The 25,635-nt window shown below is 37.8% G+C and overlaps 1 protein-coding gene across 4 annotated transcripts in view; it reads left to right on the forward strand.

Moving 5' to 3' along the window:
• Window positions 1-3,908: 3,908 nt before the first annotated feature.
• MANBA (mannosidase beta) overlaps window positions 3,909-25,635 on the forward strand; it is an 89,164-nt gene continuing 67,437 nt past the window's right edge. The window contains exons 1-5 of one of the 4 annotated variants that reach the window (XM_023531389.1): window positions 3,909-4,182; window positions 11,735-11,829; window positions 14,801-14,906; window positions 15,740-15,910; window positions 21,311-21,434. In XM_023531389.1, the coding sequence (XP_023387157.1) occupies window positions 4,006-4,182; window positions 11,735-11,829; window positions 14,801-14,906; window positions 15,740-15,910; window positions 21,311-21,434 (673 nt within the window). In that variant the 5' untranslated portion in view covers window positions 3,909-4,005. Of the gene's footprint in view, window positions 4,183-8,461; window positions 8,567-11,734; window positions 11,830-14,800; window positions 14,907-15,739; window positions 15,911-21,310; window positions 21,435-24,350; window positions 24,532-25,635 lie in introns of those variants that run through there. The other 3 variants (XM_011361511.2, XM_023531390.1, XM_023531391.1) reach the window with 3 other exon arrangements.

Consider the following 25,635-nt stretch of genomic DNA (forward strand, 5'->3'; position numbering starts at 1 on the left):
ATTGACAAAAAAATGTTTTTAAGAAACAGACTAGAATTACAAATAGAAACTATATCAGGATGTTGCAGATTACTAGAGATCATAATCTGAAAATTTAGTTATGATTATTTCGCAGTAATAACATTTTAACATTTATTTAACATTTTATTTTTTTATTTTCCCTCTCCCTTCTGGTAATCACTAGTCCATTGTCCATGATACATGCAAATACAATATAATTATTATTTCTTCATTTAAAAAAGCTTCTCAGATAACTTTAGTATATCAAACAGGCCAAATTAGTTTAAATTTTCTCTTTTATAAAGAAATAGAACAAGTCTTTGAGGCATTGCAGGGGTCCACTGGGCTAACCCAAGCCATTTCCAGGTTAAGAAAAGTCTTTGTTTACATTTTGTACTCTGGGAAATTTGTCAAACACACTTGACTAGAAGATCATATTATTTTGAAACAATATTAAATTACTCATTTACTCAAAGTGACAATAGAAAACTTTAAATATAAATACAGAACTTTACAAAATATTAGCAAAACTTAGTTCTTACTACTGTAGAGATTCAACTTCCTTAAGTAGCCAAAGGCCTGATTAAGATAACATAAAACATAGAAAAATATTTTGATCAAACACAGAATCATTGTTTCCTAGGCAGATAATTTTTTTCATAATGTCAGTAGCAGACCAATAATTCGAGAAGCTCGGTTCTATTTAGTAGAGGGAGAAAACAACTCTAATTTTTCATCAGCTTACTTTTGATATTTTAATTAACTTACTCTTTTTAATTTATTTTAATATTATTTACCTTGACCACATAAAAATTCCTTTTTCAGGATTCTTTTTCCAAAAGCCTTCTACAACTTTCCTAGTCCTTCTTAGTTTGTTTCTTCTTGCTCATTTAAAAATAACCAAGTTTATTTTAGGACAAACCACTTTTTTTTTTTTCCAACTCCTTCAAAAACATATTTCCATACCTTGTACCTTCCTTCACTGAAAACACATTTCCTTCCATAGTAATTATAATTCACGACCCTTAGAAGCTGGACTTCTAGTGACAACTAAAAGTATACAATTAACATTAATATATCTCATTTACTCACATTCATACATTTTCTCTGAAGAGGTCTATTCTGATATGTAACATGAATGCCTTGATGTAGTAGATCTCATCCCATTTACCAGACCTTAAACAGAATAATTCTAACTGCAAGGTGGTATAATAATTTAAGGATCAATTTAGGGGCCACCTCTGTTCAGGATTTATCACATATACATAGGTCATGTAGTATTACAATAGAAAGTTATTTTCGTGTAGTTATTGGCTGATAAGTTGACCAATCACTAAAACTACGAGCAGACTCTCTGGTGACATTGAAACTAAGCTGCTCATCTTGAAACTAAAAATGAAGTTCAAAACAAAGACAAAATCCAAACAAATGAATACTCAAATATCAAATCAAATCCTCCACAAGGTATTGCAGGCATCCTCTGATGGCAAGTCCTGGCCTTGGCTTTTCTGGCTTTGCGAGGCCTTTTAAATTCAATCTGAAGATTCCTTGTAAAAGATTCCAGCCAAGCAGAATTAAAAGCACCTAGTCTACTGCCATGCCGCCCCAAACCGCAGATCTCATCTGATCTTGGAAGTAAGCAGGGTCGTACCTGGTTAATATTTGGATGGGAGACCACCTATGAAAACAGGTGCTGTAGGCTTTCTTTTTCTTTTCTTTTCTTTTTTTTTTTTTATAAATGCCTATATGGTTAACAGATATTCTTGCCGAACTTAAATGATCAGGCTAAATTTATTGAAACAACTTATTTACAAATAAGTTAGTCTTAATATGGCTATCTTTGGCAAAAATTAAAGATTAGTGAGAGAGAGAAAAAATGTTTCAATAAAAATAATACCTTTGTAGACATTAGATTCTTATACCGTTTATTATCTTTTGAGTTTTATTTTGTTTTCTACTTGTAAATTGGACTAGATCCCGAATTCTTGTTTCCTCTAATATCTGTCTGGGACTCTCCAAACATGTTTCCAATTTTTTATTTTTTTCCCATCCTTTGACTAGAAATCACTGAGAACTAAAACTGCCTTTTTTTGCAAGCTGACAATGGACAACTTGATATAAAGTTCAGAAAACTGCCACAACAGCTCATGTTTAAACAATCTCAGTAACCGATGATGCTGTGTAAGCCACACGGAGAGGAGAGTTTACCTTAGCACCTGGTGACATCGTCAGGCACATTTGACACTACAGAAGATGCTTCCAGCCTTGTATCTAGGAATCTTTGTGACAGCCTTACAATCTCGGAAGCTGGTTTATAATTTGCTCTGATTATTAACTTTTGTTTTTCTTTTATTTCCATAGACATATCTCTTTATTAAATACCTGATGTTATGGAATTTAACCTATACAGTCAGCCATTTGGTCTGTTCTACTGCTCAAGCTCTAAGACTCCAACAGACCACCTTAGAGTCCTCGGCTCAGGCCCTAGACAATAGGACTGCCTTAAGTTACTTGCCGGCAAAACAAGGAGGAGTCTATGCAATGGCTAATGCAACATGCTAAACCTACATTAACACCTCTGGGGAAGTCGAGACTAGAATAAGTAGAATCATGCAGAAGGCTACTTAGCCACAAGATGTGAGAAAGACTCACTAGACAATCTTTTCCTCTGAAATGGGAAGTCTCCTTCGTGGGTTATTACAGGGATGCGGTATATTGACAATCCTTATCAAATTACGTTTTCTGTTCGAGGCTGTATGTTTTGGGTTTAATATCTCATCTTCAGGACTGAAGGCAGAGCTCCCAGGAAAAAAGCAAACATTATGGGAACATAGAGTATTCATGGTAAAGTGGAAACTAAAGAATATTTTCCACTTAATGTAGGACAGTTTCATTTCTCTAATCCTCGAACACCACCCCTTTTCAGCAGGAAGCAGCCAGAGTGGTCTTTGCCCCTGTTCCCTCAAGATGGAGGAATGAGCCAGAGAAGAGGAGGAATTGTAACCCACACTAACCACACACAGGCTCCACTTCTTCGATATAGCTTCTTTCTCTGATTCGAGCAGACTTCGCCTGATATAATAACATTGTGACTCGCTTGCCTTTTCTGCCCTTACCCTTCCACCTTTGTATGCCTACTCTCTTGTTCCAAGGCATGTGAGATTGGTTTTTATTTCTTGTTTACTACTGGGAATGAAATCTGTTCTAAGAAGAATTGTAAAGTTAGGCTTAACCGTATTAGTGTTAACATTAGTGTCTTACGGAATGTGCGAAATAATCATAACTAAATTATGCAGACCAGCCTTGACAATTAGAAAGAGAATGTCTCCTCTGCGGGGCTTTATACAACAGAAAGTCATAGTTCACTAACGCGATTAGCTAACATGCTGGGATTTCTCTCGGCTAGGCCTGTTGCTACAAGCGCACACGGGTATTCTCAGCCCTCAAAACAACCCTACGAATTAGGTACCTCTAGTAAATTGTTTAGTCTTTAAGGGCGGGGCATGCTCTGAGACCACCTTGCAGCCGCAGGAGGAGGGAGTGACCCCCGATAGGCGGATCCTGCAGCGTGGAAAGAGCCGAGGGAAATTCAGGGGGAACGGAAGTGGCGGGTGTCTCGGCGTGTCGCTTCTCTGAAGCAGCGAGGAGCCACTCTAGCTGTGGTCTCGGTGTATTACTGTCAGTTCGCGAGCTCCCTCAGGCTTTGCGCCACTTGGCCCCCGGGGAATCTCTGTCCACAGCTCCGTCCCAGGTTCAGACACTGAAGCAGAGGGAAGGAGCGCTAAGCCGGACGCAGAGCGTAGGGACGCGAACTCGGAGCCGAGCAGGCGGCGGATGCACCCGCCCTGCGCCTAGTGTCCCCGCAGCTCAGCTGACCCGGGGGCGGGGCTGGTAGCGCGGGGGCCGGGCGGGGGCGGGGAGAGCGGGGTCCGGCTGTTTTTCGTAGCAGACGGTGGCTTCAGCGGCATCCTGCAGCCCGCGCCACCCAGTCCCCTGCGTCCCGGCATGTGCCCGCGCCTGCTTCTGTTGCTTGCGCTGTGCGGAGCTGGCCCCACGGCCGCGGCGCGCAGCGTCAGCCTGCGGGGAGTCTGGAGGATCCGCAGCGGGAACGGCTCGCTGGAGCTGCCGGGGGAGGTCCCCGGCTGCGTGCACATGGCCTTGTTCCAGCGGAACCTCATCCAGGTACCGTGTGCGACAGCCCCCGCGAGCCTGCACCCGCGTCCCCTCGTGGTGAGGGGCCCGGGAAAGGCCTGGCAGCCCCCCAGTCCTCGGTTTGGCACTGACTCCGCCAGTTCAGTCTGTGGTCTCGGGGCGAAACCGCCGAAGCAGTTTATGTAGTGTTGGCGGAGAGCATCGCTGGGGTCCGGGCTGGAAGGAGACGGACCGACACGCGCTGGGACCTCAGTAACTGGAAAGCGGAAGTTTTAGGGCAAACTGTCTTGCTATTGGCGGTTCACTTATTGCCATAGTTCATTTACGTGTGGGTAGAAAGGACATGGTGTCACTGACAGAGCCTAAGGAAGGAGATTACTGTTTTCAACTACCTGGAGACTGCAGGGGATAGTCGTTTGCTAAGTAAACGTTAATTATACTCAGTAATGTCTCAGGTTTTCATTTTCGTCGTTAGGCCTCGGGGAGTCAGATTTGGGATGTGGCAGCACGTAGGTTGGGGAGACAGATCTGCAAGTGTAAGGTTAGGTTTGTCAGTGCAGTTGTAAAGGCTAAATAACTTTCAAGGCTAATTGGGATATGAAGAAAGGAGCTCTTCTCGAGGCATGTGGGGTGTGTGTGCGCGCGCGCGTTTGTCTCCCAGTAGATGCTCCAATGTTTAAACTCTTTGTGGAAGACGTTTTCCTGTTTGGCTGTCTGTGTGCAGAGGTTTGCAAACTGACTTACAATTTCCACTGTTTTTGTAGTTCGACCTGCTGCATTTCCCCATTCTTTGGTCTTCTTTGCCTGGGACAGGATGTATTTGATAAGTGGTTTGCATGCATTCTCCTAATCCTCATAAGAACTTTATAGAGTACATCTTCTTATCATTTTACGGATGATATGGAGTAATGGAGCCCAGAGAAGTTAGAGAACTTACCCAAGATCACACAGCAACTAAGTGGCAGAAATGGAGTTCTAACCCATGCTGGCCTGACTCCATAGCCTCGGTTCTGTACTATGCTACACTTCCCCTGGTATTTTGAAAAACCATGTGTTTTTGAATCACTGTGGTTTACTGTCCAGAGCATCATTGTAAGTTTACTTAAATGACAGGATGATCAGCTAGGGTTATGTAAAATTTTTGGTCTGGTAGGCATTACCTTTTTTTCAAGAATGTATGTCAGGAAGGGAGTAGAATTGACAGTGACTACAATCCAGTTTATTTTTTAAATAGTTCTGAAACTTAAGTACTTTAATTATTTTTAGTTAACAGACTACATACGATATAGACTTTGATGCCCTGAGGCATCACTTACATATGCCTTGAGAATGCCTGTATTCATTTTGCAGGATCTGTCCTTGTCTCATTTCACTGATAGAGTTAAGCCGATGAGCAATCATTAGTGACTTAACAAATCACATTGTTCTGTGTTACAGGGCCACATATCAGGAAACAGTGTTTGGTTACTAGTTAATGAGAATGAGGTTGTTCATAATATGAAATGACTGACTTTTCCTCATGGGAATAATTTACTGTGTCTGTTAAATTTGTTAATAAATTCTTAGAAAAACTTTAAGTTTAACGTGGATATGGGTCTTAAATGGTAGTGGGATGAGAGATGGGAGAGGCTTTTTGGGGATTGGGGTTCTCCAGTCCTCTTGAAAATAATTGTCAATATCAGTATCGTTACTGAATAATGTGATGTTGTTATAACATCTGCTTTGTTACAACATTCCTTTTGGTGTTGACCTCAGGACATATTCCATAGTTTAGAGCAGACCCTGGCCCAAACACTGTATTTACATGAGAACTTGAAGCATATGCAGCTAAAGTCATTTATTTATTTATTCATTCACCTAATTTTCTCATAAGTATTTATTCAATACCTCTCATGTGGCAGGCACTGTTCTAAGTGCTTGAAATCTAGTGGTGAAGAAAACAAAGTCTTTGCCCAGTAGATACTTTACTGGACAAGATAGACCATCAACGAATTAGTAGATAATATAATGACAGGTGGTGCGCCGAAGAAAAATAAAACAGATTAAAAAGAAAAGAATTAAGGCTGGTTGGGAAGGATTGCTATTTAAAAAAAAGGGGTGGGGGTTAAAGATAGCCATTTTGAAAAAGTGACTTTTAAGCAGAGATCTTTTTGATGTGTTTTAAGAAGTGCATTTCCAGCAAAGAGTAAAAAAAAGATGGGAGAAGCCTTGGGGTAGGGACATATTTGTAAGCAGACTAGTGTGGCCAGAGGGCAGTGGGGAGGGGGATGAGTTCAAAGGAGGCATGGAGGGCAGGTCAAGCAGTGGAACACACGTTGGATTTTATTCTACAGGTGATAGGAAGCTATTGGGGATTTTGAACTTGGAGTTGCATGATTAGATTTGCTTTTTAGAAGGTTAGTCACTCTGGCTGTTGTGTTAAGACTACGATGCATCAGAATGGAAGCATGGAGAGAGACCAGGTAGGGGACTATTACAGTTGTATGGGCAAAAGATGATTTCTGGCTTGGACCAAGGTGGTAGCAGTGAAAAATGATGGGAGTGGTTGTGAGGACACATTTTAAATGTAAAACCAACAGGTTTTAAAACCTGTTGTAACCCCGCCCCCCACCGGCCCGCCACCCCAGTTTGGATTGGTTGATGGATTGGATGTGAGGTGTGAAAGAGGAGTCAAGGAAAACTTAAGGATTTTTCGGTTTCAGCAGTTGGTTAAGTGGAATTTATATTTAATGAGAGGATCTGTGGTCAGCCTTTGGTGTTTTACAGGTGACTGTGTTTCCTATACACAATCTAAATCTTAGATGTCTTGGAGAGCCTTTTGGGCTCTCTCCTAAAGGTTATCATTCATTCATTCAGCCTACTATTACGCCATACACTAAAATAAGCATTGGAAATAAGAAAGAAATATGAATAAGACCCAGTCCCTATTTTGTAGTGAGACAGAAAACCTAATTTTAATAACCTTGTAATGTGATGGACGCTTAGATAAGGGAACTCTTGTTAGAAATGTCCTCACCTTTCTTGTGCTTAGTGTAAGTTCCTCAGTGGTTTAAGTTTGAAAGCCTTCTTAAATAAAAGATATTCTCAGTATGCCAAAATTAGAAAATATAGATAAGTAAGAAGAAACTTGGAAACCTTCCAGAGATAACTACAACTATTAAAATTTAAAAATATGCTATAACCATTTGGAATTTTTCTAGGTACACACATTTATGATAAGTATTTAAATATACAGTTTGACAACCTTTTATTACTAAATATTTTGTGAAGTGCAATAAGCATATTTCTACAAGCCATGCTTAATGGCTCTTATTCCGTTGTGTACATTTGTCATCATTTATAATCAATCGCTTATTGTTGGATAGTTATCTGACTCTATCTTTTTTTCTATTCTTTGATGAAGGTACTTTGTGCTAAATTTTAGTGTACATCGTTATTTTCTTAGACAGATTTTTAGAAGTGGAATTTCTGAATCAAAGGGTATGTACTTTTTAGTCTTTTAATATGTATTTCTACGTTGTTCTCCATAAAAGTTGTACCAGTTTTACACTCCTATCATCATTTTATGAGTGCTTATTTTAGGTACAGATTTGAGTATTATTTTAAAACAAAAATAATTTACTTTCTAGTGAGATTAAACACCTTTTATATGATTTTTATATGTTTATTGGCGATTTGGGGTTACTTTTTCATGTGTTTCATTTGTTTTTCTATTGGTGATTTGTCTTTAAAAATGTAGATTGTTATATATTTTCAAAATTTTCCCATTTTTTAATAATTATATTGTCATATTGATGTTTTAAAGTTTTACAGATTTTGAAATCTTGTTTTTTTTCTTTTATGATTATTTCTGTTTTGGTATTATGATTTGAAAGTAATTCCCTCTCTACCAATTAAGTAAATATTTACATATATTTCCTCCCTTTAATATCTTTATAGTTCTTTTTTTATGTTTAAAGTTTTGATCTATTAGAGTTTTTTCAAATGATTAGTCACTTTTTTTATATCCCATGATTTGAACAATTTCAGTTTTGTCCACTAATATAAAACATTACTTTTATCATGCACAATATTCACATATAATGACATAATTTTCTTATTCCCTCTTTTTAAATTCTTTAAAATAATTATAAATGTTTAATGTTTATTGTACAAAAATTGATGCAGAAAAATATAAAATAAAAAGAAGAGAAAAAAAAACCATAAAAAGCATACTATTAAGCAGAGGTAATCACTGTAAATTTTTCATGTATATTTTCCCAGATTTTTCTAAGTATATACAAACAAGGAGTCTGTGTGTCTGTCTATAAGCAGACATAATAGAAGAAGTTGAGAAGCTTCCAGAGAAAATGAGACTATTACTGTCATTTACACAGTCTAATGACACACAGTTTGTTGATGTACAGCAAGTAAGGTAAATATCAATTATAAATAACTAGCCCAGGCCCCACATAGCATGTTTATCTCCTGGTTCCCACTTGGTAGGTAGCACCGATGTAATTATTGACAACATTTGTATGTTGATGGCAATGTTAGGTAATAATGAAGCATATGGATTTTGGAGCCAGATTTCCTGGGTCTGAATCAGTGCTCCAGCACTTAATAGCCATTGGACTCCTTGTGAGTAAGAGGAATGATGATAATATCTGTCCCATAGGGTCCCAGGCCGTAAGTCTCAGCTGTCGTTACTGTTGCAGTGATTATCTGGTGTAAAAGTGTAAGTATACTTGGTGTGAGGTACACATTTTTCCTCTGTACTAGAGTATAGGTGAAAGAATGCAGACCTCGGTGTTAGACTGAGTTGGTTTCGTTCCTGGATGTACTTCTCCTTAGTCGTGGGACCTCAGGAAAGTCATTCCACCTTTTGGAGTTTTAGTTTCTTCCTCTGTAAAATGGTATTTACTACACGTTTGTTATGAAAACAGGTGTGTGAAAGCCTATTTTGGAAGCTGATATATAGTAAACGGTCAACAAATGATACCGTTTTTGTTTTTAGGGTTCATGGGTTTGCTTCACAACTCAGTGACTTAGCATGGTCCTTAGTCATCAGATGTAATGCTGAACTGCTGTTAGCTTTAAATAGGACTCAGAATTTTAATATGAGCCAAGGGGTGGGGGCAGACCAATTTGGAACCCAATTAAGTTGGTGATTTAGTATTTGGAATAGTTATTTTAAATGTAATCTAAGACTTTGAAACTATTATTTTAGACAGAGTAAGGTATTTTCCCTTAGTAAGAGAATTTTTTTAAAGGCTTTGGTTTTTGGAGCAATTTTAGGTTCATAGCAAAATTGAATGGAAAATACAGACAGTTCCTATGTACTCCCACACATGCACAGCCTCCCCATTATCAACACCCCTCACCAGAGGTACATGTGTTACCACTGATGAATTTACACTGACATATTATCACCCAAAGTCCATAGTTTACATTCGCGTTCATTCTTGGTGTACATTCTGTGGGTTTTGACAAATGTATAATATATGTCCACCTTTATAGTATTATTCAGAGTAGTTTCACTGCCCTAAAAATCCTCTGTTCTCTGCCTGTTCATCCCTCTCTCCCCCTTAATCCCTGGCAAACGCTGATCCTTTTACTGTCTCCATAGTTTTGCCTTTTCCAGAATATCATGTAGTTGCAATCAAACAGTATGCAGTCTTTTCAGGTTGGCTTCTTTAGAGTAAGAAAAAAATTTAACCTCTAAATTCTGTTTGTGTAGAAAAAATATATCTGAGAAGTTTGCCCTCTTGAACTCAACATGTAGCTTCCTTCAAGGAGCTAGGAGACAGGTAGGGGATTCATGCCCCACAAGCTAGATCATCAGCAGCCCCAAGGCTTAGTAAGTGGACATGTTGCAATTGCATTAACCTTCAGGCCTTCCTTCTCATTATATTTTTATCTGTACTGGACAGAGTCCACAGTGTAGAGTTATAAATAGGGCTGGGTGGAGACACATGGGTAGGCTAATAATTAGGTGCCTCTTCAAACTTGTGTCATTAAATATTTATTCCATGTTTATTCATTGGAGAGGCTGAATCCTGCTTGGCACGCGGGTGGGGGAAGAACAGAAAAGAAAGCAGGTTGGTTGGGACTTGCACACCCCTGTTTAGCAGAACAAAACCTCACAGTTAACCAGATCCTAAAAGTCAGTTTGGGAATTATCAGTTTTTATTAAATCCCACAAACCAGTCCCTCTCCTAGTAGCTTATCAAAATATATCTTCCAGTCAGAAGCAGTTTCTGGCCCATACCTTTCTTTCCATCTCCATACACACGCAGTGATGTAGTGTCTCTTACAGATTTGTGCTCTGGGCAGATGCCAACCTAACTTGGTTGTGGAAATTACACAAAGTTGGCTTTTCCTTCTCCATTTGGAGTTGTAGTCCCTAGAGAAATCCCTCTTGGCCCTGTCCCAGTTGTGAGGAGAAGCTCTCCATATCTGCACTATTTGTATAGCTGTGATGATGTTCGCAGAAGTTGAACTGAAAAGCTCCGTTTACCACTTTCTGTTCTGCTTCCTGTCTGGGAGCCCTTATCTGGAAGGTAAAGGGTGGAAAATGAGTAGGAGAAAAAGACCTAAGGATTATGTAAAGGAGAACTTGGGGCTGGACACTCAGATGGACCAACATCTGTGAACGCCCAGAAGGCTAGTCATTTGGGGCAGAGGCTGGCAACCATTTTCAGTAAAGGGCTAGACACTATTTTAGGCTTAATGAGTCATGTGGTTTCTGTCGTGTCTACTCAACTCTGCTATTGAAGCATGAAAGCTGCCATATATTTGTAAAGGAGTGAGCATGGCTGTGCTCCAGTAAAACTTTATTTATTGACACATGTCCATTTTTAGCTTGCTGGCCACACAAAAACAGGCAGTGAGCTGCATTTGGTTTGTGGGTTGTAGTTTGTTGACCTGGTCTAGGATAATACAGGGAACCTGAAGTTTTTAAGTTTGATAGTATCTATGCTGCCTGTGTATTCTCTGCAGAGAGCCTTTTTGTGCTCACTTAGTAAAGCTGAGTGAAAAATAACTTTGGAAATGCTAAGTGAATCCAAAGAATGGAAGTTTTGCTGACTTTTGGGCAGTAGAGAAGAAGCATTTTCCCTGGAGGTTCGATGAGATAGTAGCAGCAATACGCAAAGCGAGAATGACAGGGCAATGAGAACTGGGGCGATGGCTACACCCTAGTTCTGTCTTTCATCCTCTGCCAATACCTTGGAGGTTCTGAGTTCGATTTAACAAGGGAAGCCAATCTTAATTTCTACACATGTTCTTTGATAATGAAACTATATTATTTATCTCAGAGCTCTTTCATTTCAGGTATTTTGTTGGAATTTTTCAAAACCTATTTTAGTATTTTTAGTAAGTAAATGTCACGTCAACTTTCTCTCAAAGATAATGGTCTCTTAAATTGTTGGAGCTTTAGCCTTGAGGACGGGATGTGTTGGCATATGAAATGCTTGTACTCTTAGGCCAAGAATTCATTCATTTTTAGTTGATAAATAGCTATTGTTAATAATTTATTTCATGTTTATTTAATTCACTTACTTTTGCATATTTAAGCATCTATTATAAATTTTATCAACAGGATCCTTACTACAGATTTAATGATCTTAACTACAGATGGATCTCCTTGGATAATTGGACATATAGCAAGGAATTTAAAGTCCCCTTTGACGTTAGGTATGTATGTATACATATCTCTATCTATCTATCTATCTATCTATCTATCTATCTATCTATCTATCTATTATTGTTATTTGAACTTCTCTTCCTTTTCTATCTCTACAGTCGTCTCTTGTTTTCTTTTTTAAATTGCATATCAGAGAGTTGTCCGATTAAAGCTTTGTACTATAAAAGTAAGTATATGATTCATGTTTTGATATGTATTATGAGGATGGTGCCACTGATCATCAGTCATGAAATTATGTCCTAGTCATTTTTCCAGTGGTTATAATGGAGTCATCTAGACCTAGTCAGTTCTCTTATCTGCATTTCCATCTCCCTGTTACCAGTGATCAGTAGAGAATATATATTTATAATGGTGTCAAGTAGGATCAGAGATACATTGTTTGTTCAGTGTAGTGTTAACCAGCCATTGAGACTATGGCATTAGCCTTAATGTTATGTCATGGGGCCATGAGGAAAAGCATGGTATAGTTTTCAGTAATGTTCTATGTAGCATAATGTAACCTAATTATATCTACCACCATTATTGCTACATAAAAATAATAACTCCTTCTGTTCTTTTTATAGGACTTTTTTTTTGGCTAATTATTTACTAGCCCCTTAACAGAGAAATAGAGCCAGAATATGGTGTTCAATGTCACAGAGTTACAGGCTCTTATTTCCAGATACTACTTAACATACCTCTATTAGAGGTCTCCTTTCACCTTGAACTCAACATATCCAAAATTTAACCAATTGACTTTCCAACTTAAAGCTTACTTTACATTCTAACTGCCTCATTGTTTCTCTTAATACCATTTTTCAATCTTCTGTGCCTAATGTATTTTTGGCTATCATATTTTTTCTTCATCTCCCTGTATTCAGTCTGTTTCTGAGTCTTGTTAATTTTTGTCTATCATTTCTCTTGATCCAGCACCTTTTTCTTCATTCCCAAGTTTCCACCTTTGCCTACAGCTTATTAGTGAGTGCCTGGGATTAGGCCAGAGCTGCCTAACTAAATTTTTTGCTTTGTCTTTTTATTCTCCAGTCTTTCATATGTAGAAATATTAGACCCATCTTCCCCAAATATTGATTTTACCATGACGTTCCTGCTCAGTAACAACAGCGTCTTCCTTTTGATTGGCAAATCAAGTTTAATCTTCTCTGCTTGCCTGTGAAAATACTGCTTTAATGTTGCCATTCCTGCATCCCTTCCTGCCTTCCTGACTTGTCTAGTTTTCTCCCCTTAGCTCCCTGCATCTCAATCAAACCTGCTACCTTAATGTTATTGATGCTGTTAGCACTTCCATGTTTTGGTTTTGCTCTTCCTCTTGGGGTCTACCCTCTGCCTAGGCATTTCTACTCATTTAAAAGAAAATAACAACTTTATTGAGATATAATCCACATACCATACAACTCACCCATTTAACGTGTACAATTCAGTGGTTTCTAGTATATTCTAGAAACCATCACTATAACCAATTTTAGAACATTTCCTCACCCCGCAAAAAAAAAAGTCTTATCCATTAGGAGCCATTCCCCATTCTCCATCCCTAGGCAACCACTGATTTTTTTATTCTCTCTATGGATCTGTCTCTTCTGGAAGTCTTTTATAAATGGAATCATACAACATGCAATTCTTCATGACTGGCTTCTTTCACTTAGCATAAGAATGCTTTCAGATTCATACATGTTGTAATATATTTCCAAGTACAGTAAGTCTTCACTTAGCATTGTTGATAGGTTTTTGGAAGTGAAACAAAGTATAAGGAAACCAATTTTGCCATAGGCAAATTGATATAAACAAGAGTGAAGTTCCTAAGGCATATTTCTGGTCCCCAAAACATCACCAGACTTCTATTTAAACACTCAAAGACTTCTAATATTAAACATTGGAATAAATGTAGGCTAGACATACACTTAAGAAAGATGAATAAAAATAAGTAAGATAATTATTTTCCAACCCGATATTCCCGTTCAGGGTCATGGATGGCTGGACCCTCTCCAGACAGTGCAGGGCGCAAGGCAGGACCCGCCCTGGACGGGAAACCCTTCCATTGCACGATTGCACCCACACTCATACTCACTCAGACTGGGACAATGTAGACACAGCAGTTCACCACATGCACACATCTTTGGAATGTGGGAAGAAATGAGTCCCGGAAGAAACCCCACGTGGACATGGCGAGGACATGCGAACTCCACACAGAGAGTGGCCTCCACTGGAGATTGATTCTTTTTTTTTTTTTGCCTCAATGTTATAATGAAATGACATTGACCGAAATGTTATTTGAGGACCTGCTATACTTCATTTCTTTTAATTACCAAATAATGTTTTATCATGTGGATATATCACATTTTATTTATTCTGTTCTTTAAGTTTATTTCCTTCTTGAAGTCTTTCCCATGACATACAGTCTGATAGCAGCTGTAGTCTGTCCAACAAGACTGTACTACAAAGTAGAAGAGATTGAAAGTTTTCTCTTTGTTTCTTGTGTTTTATTTAGGCTTGAATGCCAGCCAGGTGGTAGACTCCTTCATTGTAGAAACTGTTTAAGTTTCCTGTGAGGCTTAGCTGAGTGCTGGGCACATAATATTCACTGATAGATACTTATTAGCTGGTTAATGTGTTCTCTTAGATATTGTCAGTACATTTAATAGTGGGTGAAACATTTTGTGTCTATTATTTAACTTGATTCTCATGAGAACTTTGTGAAGTTCTAGAGAAAAAGTCAGTGAATGTGGAAATTATAAGTTGTGCTCATGATTTTATGGTGATGAAATATTATGAAGAAAGAAAGATAAGCCAGATCACTCGATATAAAAATGTATTAAGCTAATGCTTCTGAAAATTTAATTGGAAAGCGCTCTTTAAGGCTATATATTTTCTGTGAAGTATTTACTCCTTTAGTTCTTAACTAATAAAAAAAGACTTAGCTAAGTTAATGTTTATACATCTTGCTTTAAAATTTTTTTCCTTTTTTAGCAAATGGCAAAAAGTAAATTTGATTTTTGAGGGTGTTGATACCGTTACAGAAGTCCTGCTCAATAATGTTTCCATTGGGAATACAAACAACATGTTCAAAAGATATGTAAGTACATAATGACATCAAGTTAAAAAAAAACTATTATATGTGTTTATGTTAATTATTATTGTGAGTAGAGAAAGGTAAGTGCATATTTGTTCATGCAGACAGGTACATGCTCTTTGAAGCATTGGATAAGTTACTTTATTTCTCAGTCGCTACATTTGTAGAATGATCAAACTATTACAAACCCTATAAAGTTATTGTGAGGATTTAATGAGCTAATTGTATAAGATGATTGGCACAGTTATTGACACGTGGGAAGTATTCAACAAATGCTGTTCCCTTCTGTGTTATTTGGTGATCCAGAGTTTCATGAGAAATGACAATTGACACACCATTTAAAAAGAAAATGTTCCTTCCTTTCTGGAATAATTACATTAAGAGATCGTATCCTGATCTTTCTTCTCTTTCAAGGGTAGACTTTTCGAAACAAAAATAACTTATGACTTAGAAAGACATGCTATTCATACCAAAGAGTCAGGTTGTCATGAAGTGTCGAGGAAATCCTTGGCAGTGTTCAAGGGCCTGTGTTTATAAACAGCTAGAGCAGACATTCCAGGGTTAAGTATATTTTCTGCTCACTCTGCCTAGGACCATCATCTATCTGTCAATAAAAACAGAAGGAGAAACCTAGAAATCTTTGGGTAGGAGAATGTACTCAGTTATAACTAAAAGTTGGCAACTTAGTTATACATTTCAGAAAAGTGCTTTTTGCAAAAAAAGGCTAAACCTAAAGATTTCAATTATTTTATGCATCTCTTCCATCTTATATCTGCCTACATCTAAAATTTTATGCACGAGGCTACTTTCACATCTATTCTTTCCCTTTAATTTAGAGCTTCGATATCACCAGTGTGGTCCAAGCTGTAAACGTTATTGAGCTGCATTTCCAGTCGCCAGTGTTGTATGCGGCCCAGCAGAGCAGAGCTCACAGTAGCTACCCGGTGCCCCCAGACTGCCCTCCAAGTGTGCAGAAGGGAGAATGCCATGTCAACTTTATTCGAAAGGTAATGGTTTCACAATTGGACAGGGCTTTAACCTTGAAGGTGGGATGTGCTGGCATGTGCAGTGCTTGTTTGAAGACTCCAGTGGTATTTCAGAAGTTGGGCATCTCTTTCCGGCCCCCTTACTGGGATTCGAAAATTTTAAAAAATAAGAAACAAAAGATTATATGAATTTTGGTGGAAAATTTTTGTCTTTCTAGGTTTTTTTTTTTTTTTTTTCCTGAAGTATGCTTCAGAACTTAGGTAACATCAGATAAAGAAGATAAATAGGTGACTGGTAGTGTAACTTTAAAAATTATTTTTTAACATTTAAGTTTATCAAACTTTTCACCAGACAGTAGGTTCATATTTATTAGTGATTCTTGTTATTAGGAAGCCTTCTTCAAATATTAATTTATCTGCTGACATGTTCTTCTATTTTACTGGCAGGTTCTAAAAAATCTGAAAAAAGATAATAAAATCCGCAAGACGATATTTTTCTTTGAATCTGATCTCAGTCTAGATGACTTGGATTTATTTTAATTCAAGATTGAATTAATATGCTATATGATATTTAGTTTTTAATTTAATTTTTTATTTAAAAAATTAAAATGTGTTAAAATACACATAACACAAAATTTTCCATTTTAAGTGTACAGTTCAGTAGTATTAAGTATATTCACACTGTTGTGAAACCAATCTCCAGAACTTTTCATCCTGCAAAACTGAAACTCTGTACCCATCAAAAAATAACTTCCCATTTCCCCCTTTCTCTCAGCTGCTGACAACCACCATTTTTTCTGTTTCTATGAGTGTGACTCCTCATATAAATGGAATCATACAGTATTTGTCTTACTGTGACTGGCTTATCTCAAATGGCATAATGTTCCCAAGGTTCATCCATACTGTAGCATATGTCAGAATTTCTTTCCTTTTTTAAGGCTGAATAATATTCTGTTGCATGCAGATACCACATTTTATTTATGCACTCAACTGTCAATGGACATTTGGGTTGCTTCTACTTTTTGGCAATTTTGAATAATGTTGCTATGTATGGATGTATAAATATCCTTTGAGACTCTGCTTTCAATTATTTTTGGATATATACCCGGAAGTGGGATTGCTGGATTACATATAATTCTATTCCAAAATTTTTGAGGAATTAGCATTTAACAATAAATATAATCATTGGTTTCATTGTGAAGATACTAAGTGTATTTTTTCAACGCTTGTTAGCTACAGCCTCCGTTGAAAAATTTTGATTATTTAAGTTAAGCATCTCTCTTTCGGTTGGATGGATTTACCATTAAATTATGTTTCCTTAAGATAAGTGTTAAGGTCAAAATTATACCTCCATTTGTTTGACACAACATACCCAGATTAAATCATGTCTGAATAACCATGTGTTCATGTGGCCGTAAATGAACAGTGTATAACAGAGCAGTCAGGCATTCCATGGAACACTGGTGTACTTACAGCTCTGTTAAACTTCCGCTTTCGTTTTTTGTCTTCAGCTTCAAATGGCACAGTGGTTTTAATACTAGAAGTTGCACTTTCTCCCTCTCCTCTTCCTCGTTAACTTTCTATCACAATGAGGACTTTCTGGTCCTAATCTGAAAGTATACTTTTCAGGTCATCAGTAAAAGTATAGATATGTTATACATATACCCATGTAATATTTTTCTTCTACCTCCTATTCAGTTTGTGGCATTTAAAACATACTTTCAGGTTATCTAAATGGAATGAAGTCTTTTATCACTCAAATCAGGAATCAGGCTCAAGTTTCTGTTCTCACACTGTGTAGAACACTAACTGTGGGGCAAACTTGCCAGCAAATGAGCTGTGTCTTGGTTTCTGGCTCGATTGACCTGATCCAGTGAGAAGAGTCCTGAATTTGAGATCAAGTCAGAAATCTTGGATCTGAATTCTGGTTTTACAAACTCAGAGGAATCATAGGCAAGTTCATCATTTGTATATGGAGCCAATAATCTCTTCCTTTGCTTTCTGATTTTGATATGGGGATACAGTGAAATATCAGTGTAAATGCACTTTCCATACCATAAAGTGCTATACAGCTATTCAAAATGTAGGGAGGTGATATTATTAATTTTGGAGACTTATTTCTGTAATTACAGACTTCTATGTAACTGACAAAAGGCCTCAGCCTCGCTTGTGTGAGTTAGTGGGCTAGAGATGGGAGTAGGTGTAACGAGGAAATGTGACTCTCCATCTATTCTTTGACTCCTCTGCTTTCTCCATGTCAACACGAGTTCCCCCTTGTCTCTGCTTCCCTGTCTGTCCAGCTTGGGTGATGGGACCCATCACCTCAGCTGCCCTTTTCGCGATATTCCATACCATCCTTCTTGCTTTTCACTGATATCTCTGCCATGTTTTCTAAGTCTCTTTATCCAGATTAACCTCCTCCTCTTAAAAGTCTTATTATTCAACCCTCTCTTTGTTCTAGATACTTTTTCTCCTTTCATTTTTACCCCCTTTCTATTCTATCTCATTCATTTTTATTTCTTCAATAACCATTTGAATTTCCAGTGACTCCTAATGTTGTTTTGTTAGGCCAGACCTCTCTTCAACCCCAGATGTCCTATTCGATTGCCTCTTCGGCAGCTTCACTTGGCTGATTCATGTGGACCTAAAGCTCAGTATGTCCAACAATGTGCTTGGGGTCCAACCTGTCTCCCAAGGTGCCCTGACTTGCTGGATGGAGTACCATCCACGACAGTTGCTCAAGCCAGAAACCTGAGTTATTTTTGATACTTCTCTCATTTTCCCTCCTCCAATCCATTATTAAGTCCTTTTGAAGATGTGGATATTACCTGTTCAGTAGTGCTCTACCATCTCTACTACCATGCTTGAATTCAGTCTGTCATCGTTTCTTGCAGGAAATATTGCTCTTGTTGCCTACCCGGTGTTCCTCATTTGCTTTCCTCCAGTTAATCTTCCACAGAGCGGCCAGAGTGTTCTTTTCAGACTATTCATCACAGCACTCTCTTTTTAAAAACTCTTCAACAGTTCAGGCTGCAGGTTAAAGGACAGAATTCTAAGCTCCGTCTGCCCATGACCACTTCTCCAGTCTTACCCCACCTCTTCAGTTGTTCTCTCTTCATTTCCTGGAATGTATCACACCCTTGCACTTTGAGGCCGTGGTACATGCTGTTCCTTCTGAAAGGGATGCTTTACTTCCCTCTCCACTAAACACATTGGACGAGTGGGACTCACCCTTCAAGTTCCCATATAAATGTCACTATTATTCAGGGAATCTTGTCTTGACACCTTCTCCCTCCGTTATTTGTTCCCTGTTTCCTTTGTGTTTGTGATTATTTATTCAGTGCCTGAATTTCTTGCTGTACCCTGTAAACACTCTAAGAAGAGGAACTGTGTCTGTTTTGTATATTGATGTACTCCCAGCCTGACACATAGAATTATTCACAAATATTTTTCGAATAAGTGAAAACTTTTATTTGGCGAGGTTGTATGAAGAAAAGTGATTTGTAGCCTCGGTGGGGAAAATAATCTGCCTTAGAAGATGTTGAATATTTTTGCCCACTTCCTTCTCCCTATCCCTAGTAAAAGAATTATATATCAGGACTTACAAACTCTCCAATAAATATCCCAAGATGGTCTTCATTCCAAACATTAGAATCTGATACATGGTGAATTGGTTTTAATTCTTTGTTTTTCTCTGTAATGGAAACAAATTTATCCCTGTGTTAGATAAATAATACTTAAATGAGAGCAATTTGGCCAAATCCTCAGGCTCTATTCTACAAATGCTCCATTCAGAAAGATTTTAATACTTCCTCTGGTGCTTATTCCTTATTAAAAGCTGAACTCATAGTCTCATAGTGTTTTGAAAACAGTTTTTTCTTTTAAGAAGTAAAAATTAGAAAAGTTCTACTTGAAAGGGATTTATTTGAAGGGAACCATCTCCTGCTTTTGAATTTGAACCATTGTAAATTAATATGAAAATTGAAATGTGTCTGAAGGGGGAAACAGGTAGCCAGGCTGAATAAGACTAGATAAGATGTCTGCCCTGGCCACCTGAACTGATTGTTCTTGGGCAGTAAATTCAGAGACAAGGACTTCTGAATTCATAATTGAGGAAATTGGCTTGGCAATTATAGCTAGGGTTTCTTAAACCTATTTATAAATGTCTTTATCTTCCAAGGTATTTCTTCATTCTTTATAGTTATTACATTTAAATACAATGTAGGTTAAGGGATATTTTGGGAAAGTCTAAAAGTAACTACTGTGTTGCTTCACTGTAATATGTTTTTCAAGAATAAATGTACATCATTAAATTTTGTGTTCCTAGAACATTTCTGCCAAGTTTATGTTGCATAAATTGATATATTAGTTATCTATTGCTATGCAACAAATTATGTCACTTATCAGCTTAAAACAACATTTATCGTCACAGTTTCTATCAATCAGGAATGTGTGGCCTAGCTGAGTACCTCTGGCCCGAGGTCACTCATGAGGTTACCGGTGAGCTGTGGACCAAGGCTGTAGGCATCTCAAGGCTGACCAGGCCTGAAGTGTTTGTGCTTAAGCTCCCTCATGTGGTTGTTGGCAGGCTTCAGATTGGCTTCCAAGCTCACTTTTATGAGCCTCTCTACAAAGCTGCCTCACAACATGGCAGCTCGTTTCCCCCTTGGCCAAGATAGAGTAGGAAAGAGCACCCAAAAAAGAAAGTGCAGTCTTTTATAACAATTTTGGAAGTTATCACCTCTGTTGCATTCTGCTGGTTAGCAGTGGTTCACTAGGTCTAATCCATACTCAAGGGGAGGAGTTTCCACAAGGCCATGAATAGCGGGAGTGGGTCACTCTGGGTCATTTTAGATGCTGTATATGGGGCACACACACACACACACACACACACACACACACACACAGACACGATTATGGGCTTTAGTCGGTGTCCTTTCCTACCCCTTCCAATTTGTATGTTAGAGTCCCAATCATCAGTGGCTCAAAATATAACTCTATATGGAGATAAGGTCTGTAAAGAGGTAACTAAGTTGAATGAGACCGTTGGGAAGGGTCCTAATCCAATATGATGACCTCAGAAGAAGAGGAAATTTGGAAAGCAGAGACCCTAGGGATGTGCGTGTGTGTGCACAGAAAAAAGTCTGTGAGGGCACAGTGAGAAGGCACCAACTGCAAGCCCAGGAAAGAGGCTTCTGAGGAAACCATCCCTGACAACTCTATGATCTTGGACTTCTCAGCCTCCAGAACTGTGAGAAAATAAACGTCTGTTATTTAAGCTACCAAATTAGTGATATTTTGTTATGGTAGTCCTAGCAAAGTAATATACACTTTTATAATATTTTTAAAATAAAAGGTTTTTTATAATGTTTAAATTTCATGGTAATCAGAATCTACTTTTTTCCCCCCTTGAAATTACAGGAGCAATCTTCCTTTAGTTGGGACTGGGGGCCTTCCTTTCCTACCCAGGGCATCTGGAAAGATGTTAGACTTGAAGCCTATAATATTTGCCATCTGAATGACTTCACGTTTTCCCCTATATATGGTAAGCTCAGAGATTTGATTTCTTATTTTACTGTTTTAAGTCTCTTCTGTGTCATAAAAATTGAGTTTATTATTTGAATATGTAGATTTGCTTTTCCGAGACTTATTTTTAAAAATTTGTGGCACATTAAATTTAAAAAGGCAAAAAATATGTACAAATTGCGATTTGTCATGAAAGTTTACAAGATAAAGCAGGTAAGTAGGTGGATAGATACCTTATAACATATTTTGAAAAAGAAAGAAAGAAAGGGAAGAAGGAAGAAAGAAAGACAAGAAAGAAGGAAAGAAAGAAAGAAAACAAGAAGCTCTAAGTTTTCGTAAGCTAAGTATTCTTTCAGGGAGAACTGGGTCTACTGGTTTGTACTGCTTTTTGTTGCCTCTAGTCACTTTCAGAACTCCAGTGTGCTGAGTTCTTGATTTGCTCAAATTATCGGGCTTACTTTCTATCACTGCACATTGTTGCCTCTGACGGCCATGATATACCAGCCTTTTTAAGAGTTACAAATAAACTGGAAGGCAAACAAGGCATAAAGAAAGTTTTGTTAAAGTAAAGAATACTACTTTTTCAGTTGAAGGAACTATTCACAAGAAAGGAGCATTGATTGAATGAAAGCTCAGAAATCTCACAGATGTCAATGGCTCAGTTAAAAGTTGGTCAAATATTTGTCGAGTTCTTTGCTCAACACTGTGTTTGTTTGGCATAGAAAATAAATACAGTATGCATTCTCATTCCTGTATGTTGATTGGGTGGGGAAGGGAGATAGAAGTGATTATCAACCCAAACAGAAAATCAAAGTACAGTGAGGATTTGAAAAGATAAAGAAATCAGAGTGAAGGTGGATCTTCAAAGACAGGTTACGATGCTCAGTCCGATTATGGGCAGGCCTAACTTGATGAAATCGGTAATCAAGAATGTGGTGTCAGTATAAGAGTTCTCTTTTCTTTAGCGGCCTAGCGACCCTGGGTTGCTATTCAGTGGAACCAAATCTGTGTTTTCTCAAGGCAGAAGACAAAAGCAAACCAGAGACGGTTGATAATTGAGGAGGTCATGGTGGAATTTTTAGATGTTAACAAGGCATTAAAAAATCTAATTTCACTTGCGCCTATAAATATGGATGTTTTAGCTCTTTAGTGCTTTTCACACTGTTCTTCAGAGGTATAACCTGAACTAAGTTGTGCTCCTAAAATCTAATAATGGTTCATTCTTCCTCATCCCTAACCCATAATTTTTTTCAAGTATATATAATAAAGTCTCATTTAAGAAGGGATCTCATTTTTCGGAAAATGATTTATTGAATAGTTTTGAAGCTTAGTAAGTGTTTTAGGTGGTTAGCGAAAAATAGTGAGTTCAAGAGACCCTGCTACCTGAAAAAAGTTGAATAATACTAATCTATTTACACTAAAATTTTTGAATATGAAGCTAAACATTTCTTCCTGAATATGAATCATTAGAGTTCAGTGTGTTAGTCGCTAGTGATTGGGTGAATTTTATTTGAATTAAATTAATTTAAATGATGTTTAAAATTTAATTAAAATCTGTATAATCAGTTCCCCGTATCGACTACATTTTTAATGTTTTATGACTGCAGTATATTTTATACTAAACATAGACAAAAATGTTTCCTGTTCAGAAGATGTGCCCTGTGCATATTAAGCAGTAATTCTTATGTTTCTGATTAATTTTGTAGATTTCGATTTGGTTATTTGACGTAATAAAGAAAATTAAAGCACAGGTATTTCTTCATTCTTTATAGTTATTACATTTAAATACAATGTAGGTTAAGGGATATTTTGGGAAAGTCTAAAAGTAACTACTGTGTTGCTTCACTGTAATATGTTTTTCAAGAATAAATGTACATCATTAAATTTTGTGTTCCTAGAACATTTCTGCCAAGTTTATGTTGCATAAATTGATATATTAGTTATCTATTGCTATGCAACAAATTATGTCACTTATCAGCTTAAAACAACATTTATCGTCACAGTTTCTATCAATCAGGAATGTGTGGCTTAGCTGAGTACCTCTGGCTCGAGGTCACTCATGTGGTTACCGGTGAGCTGTGGACCAAGGCTGTAGGCATCTCAAGGCTGACCAGGCCTGAAGTGTTTGTGCTTAAGCTCCCTCATGTGGTTGTTGGCAGGCTTCAGATTGGCTTCCAAGCTCACTTTTATGAGCCTCTCTACAAAGCTGCCTCACAACATGGCAGCTCGTTTCCCCCTTGGCCAAGATAGAGTAGGAAAGAGCACCCAAAAAAGAAAGTGCAGTCTTTTATAACAATTTTGGAAGTTATCACCTCTGTTGCATTCTGCTGGTTAGCAGTGGTTCACTAGGTCTAATCCATACTCAAGGGGAGGAGTTTCCACAAGGCCATGAATAGCGGGAGTGGGTCACTCTGGGTCATTTTAGATGCTGTATATGGGGCACACACACACACACACACACACACACACACACACACAGACACGATTATGGGCTTTAGTCGGTGTCCTTTCCTACCCCTTCCAATTTGTATGTTAGAGTCCCAATCATCAGTGGCTCAAAATATAACTCTATATGGAGATAAGGTCTGTAAAGAGGTAACTAAGTTGAATGAGACCGTTGGGAAGGGTCCTAATCCAATATGATGACCTCAGAAGAAGAGGAAATTTGGAAAGCAGAGACCCTAGGGATGTGCGTGTGTGTGCACAGAAAAAAGTCTGTGAGGGCACAGTGAGAAGGCACCAACTGCAAGCCCAGGAAAGAGGCTTCTGAGGAAACCATCCCTGACAACTCTATGATCTTGGACTTCTCAGCCTCCAGAACTGTGAGAAAATAAACGTCTGTTATTTAAGCTACCAAATTAGTGATATTTTGTTATGGTAGTCCTAGCAAAGTAATATACACTTTTATAATATTTTTAAAATAAAAGGTTTTTTATAATGTTTAAATTTCATGGTAATCAGAATCTACTTTTTTCCCCCCTTGAAATTACAGGAGCAATCTTCCTTTAGTTGGGACTGGGGGCCTTCCTTTCCTACCCAGGGCATCTGGAAAGATGTTAGACTTGAAGCCTATAATATTTGCCATCTGAATGACTTCACGTTTTCCCCTATATATGGTAAGCTCAGAGATTTGATTTCTTATTTTACTGTTTTAAGTCTCTTCTGTGTCATAAAAATTGAGTTTATTATTTGAATATGTAGATTTGCTTTTCCGAGACTTATTTTTAAAAATTTGTGGCACATTAAATTTAAAAAGGCAAAAAATATGTACAAATTGCGATTTGTCATGAAAGTTTACAAGATAAAGCAGGTAAGTAGGTGGATAGATACCTTATAACATATTTTGAAAAAGAAAGAAAGAAAGGGAAGAAGGAAGAAAGAAAGACAAGAAAGAAGGAAAGAAAGAAAGAAAACAAGAAGCTCTAAGTTTTCGTAAGCTAAGTATTCTTTCAGGGAGAACTGGGTCTACTGGTTTGTACTGCTTTTTGTTGCCTCTAGTCACTTTCAGAACTCCAGTGTGCTGAGTTCTTGATTTGCTCAAATTATCGGGCTTACTTTCTATCACTGCACATTGTTGCCTCTGAAGGCCATGATATACCAGCCTTTTTAAGAGTTACAAATAAACTGGAAGGCAAACAAGGCATAATAAAGAAAGTTTTGTTAAAGTAAAGAATACTACTTTTTCAGTTGAAGGAACTATTCACAAGAAAGGAGCATTGATTGAATGAAAGCTCAGAAATCTCACAGATGTCAATGGCTCAGTTAAAAGTTGGTCAAATATTTGTCGAGTTCTTTGCTCAACACTGTGTTTGTTTGGCATAGAAAATAAATACAGTATGCATTCTCATTCCTGTATGTTGATTGGGTGGGGAAGGGAGATAGAAGTGATTACCAACCCAAACAGAAAATCAAAGTACAGTGAGGATTTGAAAAGATAAAGAAATCAGAGTGAAGGTGGATCTTCAAAGACAGGTTACGATGCTCAGTCCGATTATGGGCAGGCCTAACTTGATGAAATCGGTAATCAAGAATGTGGTGTCAGTATAAGAGTTCTCTTTTCTTTAGCGGCCTAGCGACCCTGGGTTGCTATTCAGTGGAACCAAATCTGTGTTTTCTCAAGGCAGAAGACAAAAGCAAACCAGAGACGGTTGATAATTGAGGAGGTCATGGTGGAATTTTTAGATGTTAACAAGGCATTAAAAAATCTAATTTCACTTGCG

The sequence above is a fragment of the Pteropus vampyrus genome, unplaced genomic scaffold (assembly GCF_000151845.1).
Source record: "Pteropus vampyrus isolate Shadow unplaced genomic scaffold, Pvam_2.0 Scaffold67, whole genome shotgun sequence".
Classification (NCBI taxonomy): Eukaryota; Metazoa; Chordata; class Mammalia; order Chiroptera; family Pteropodidae; genus Pteropus; species Pteropus vampyrus.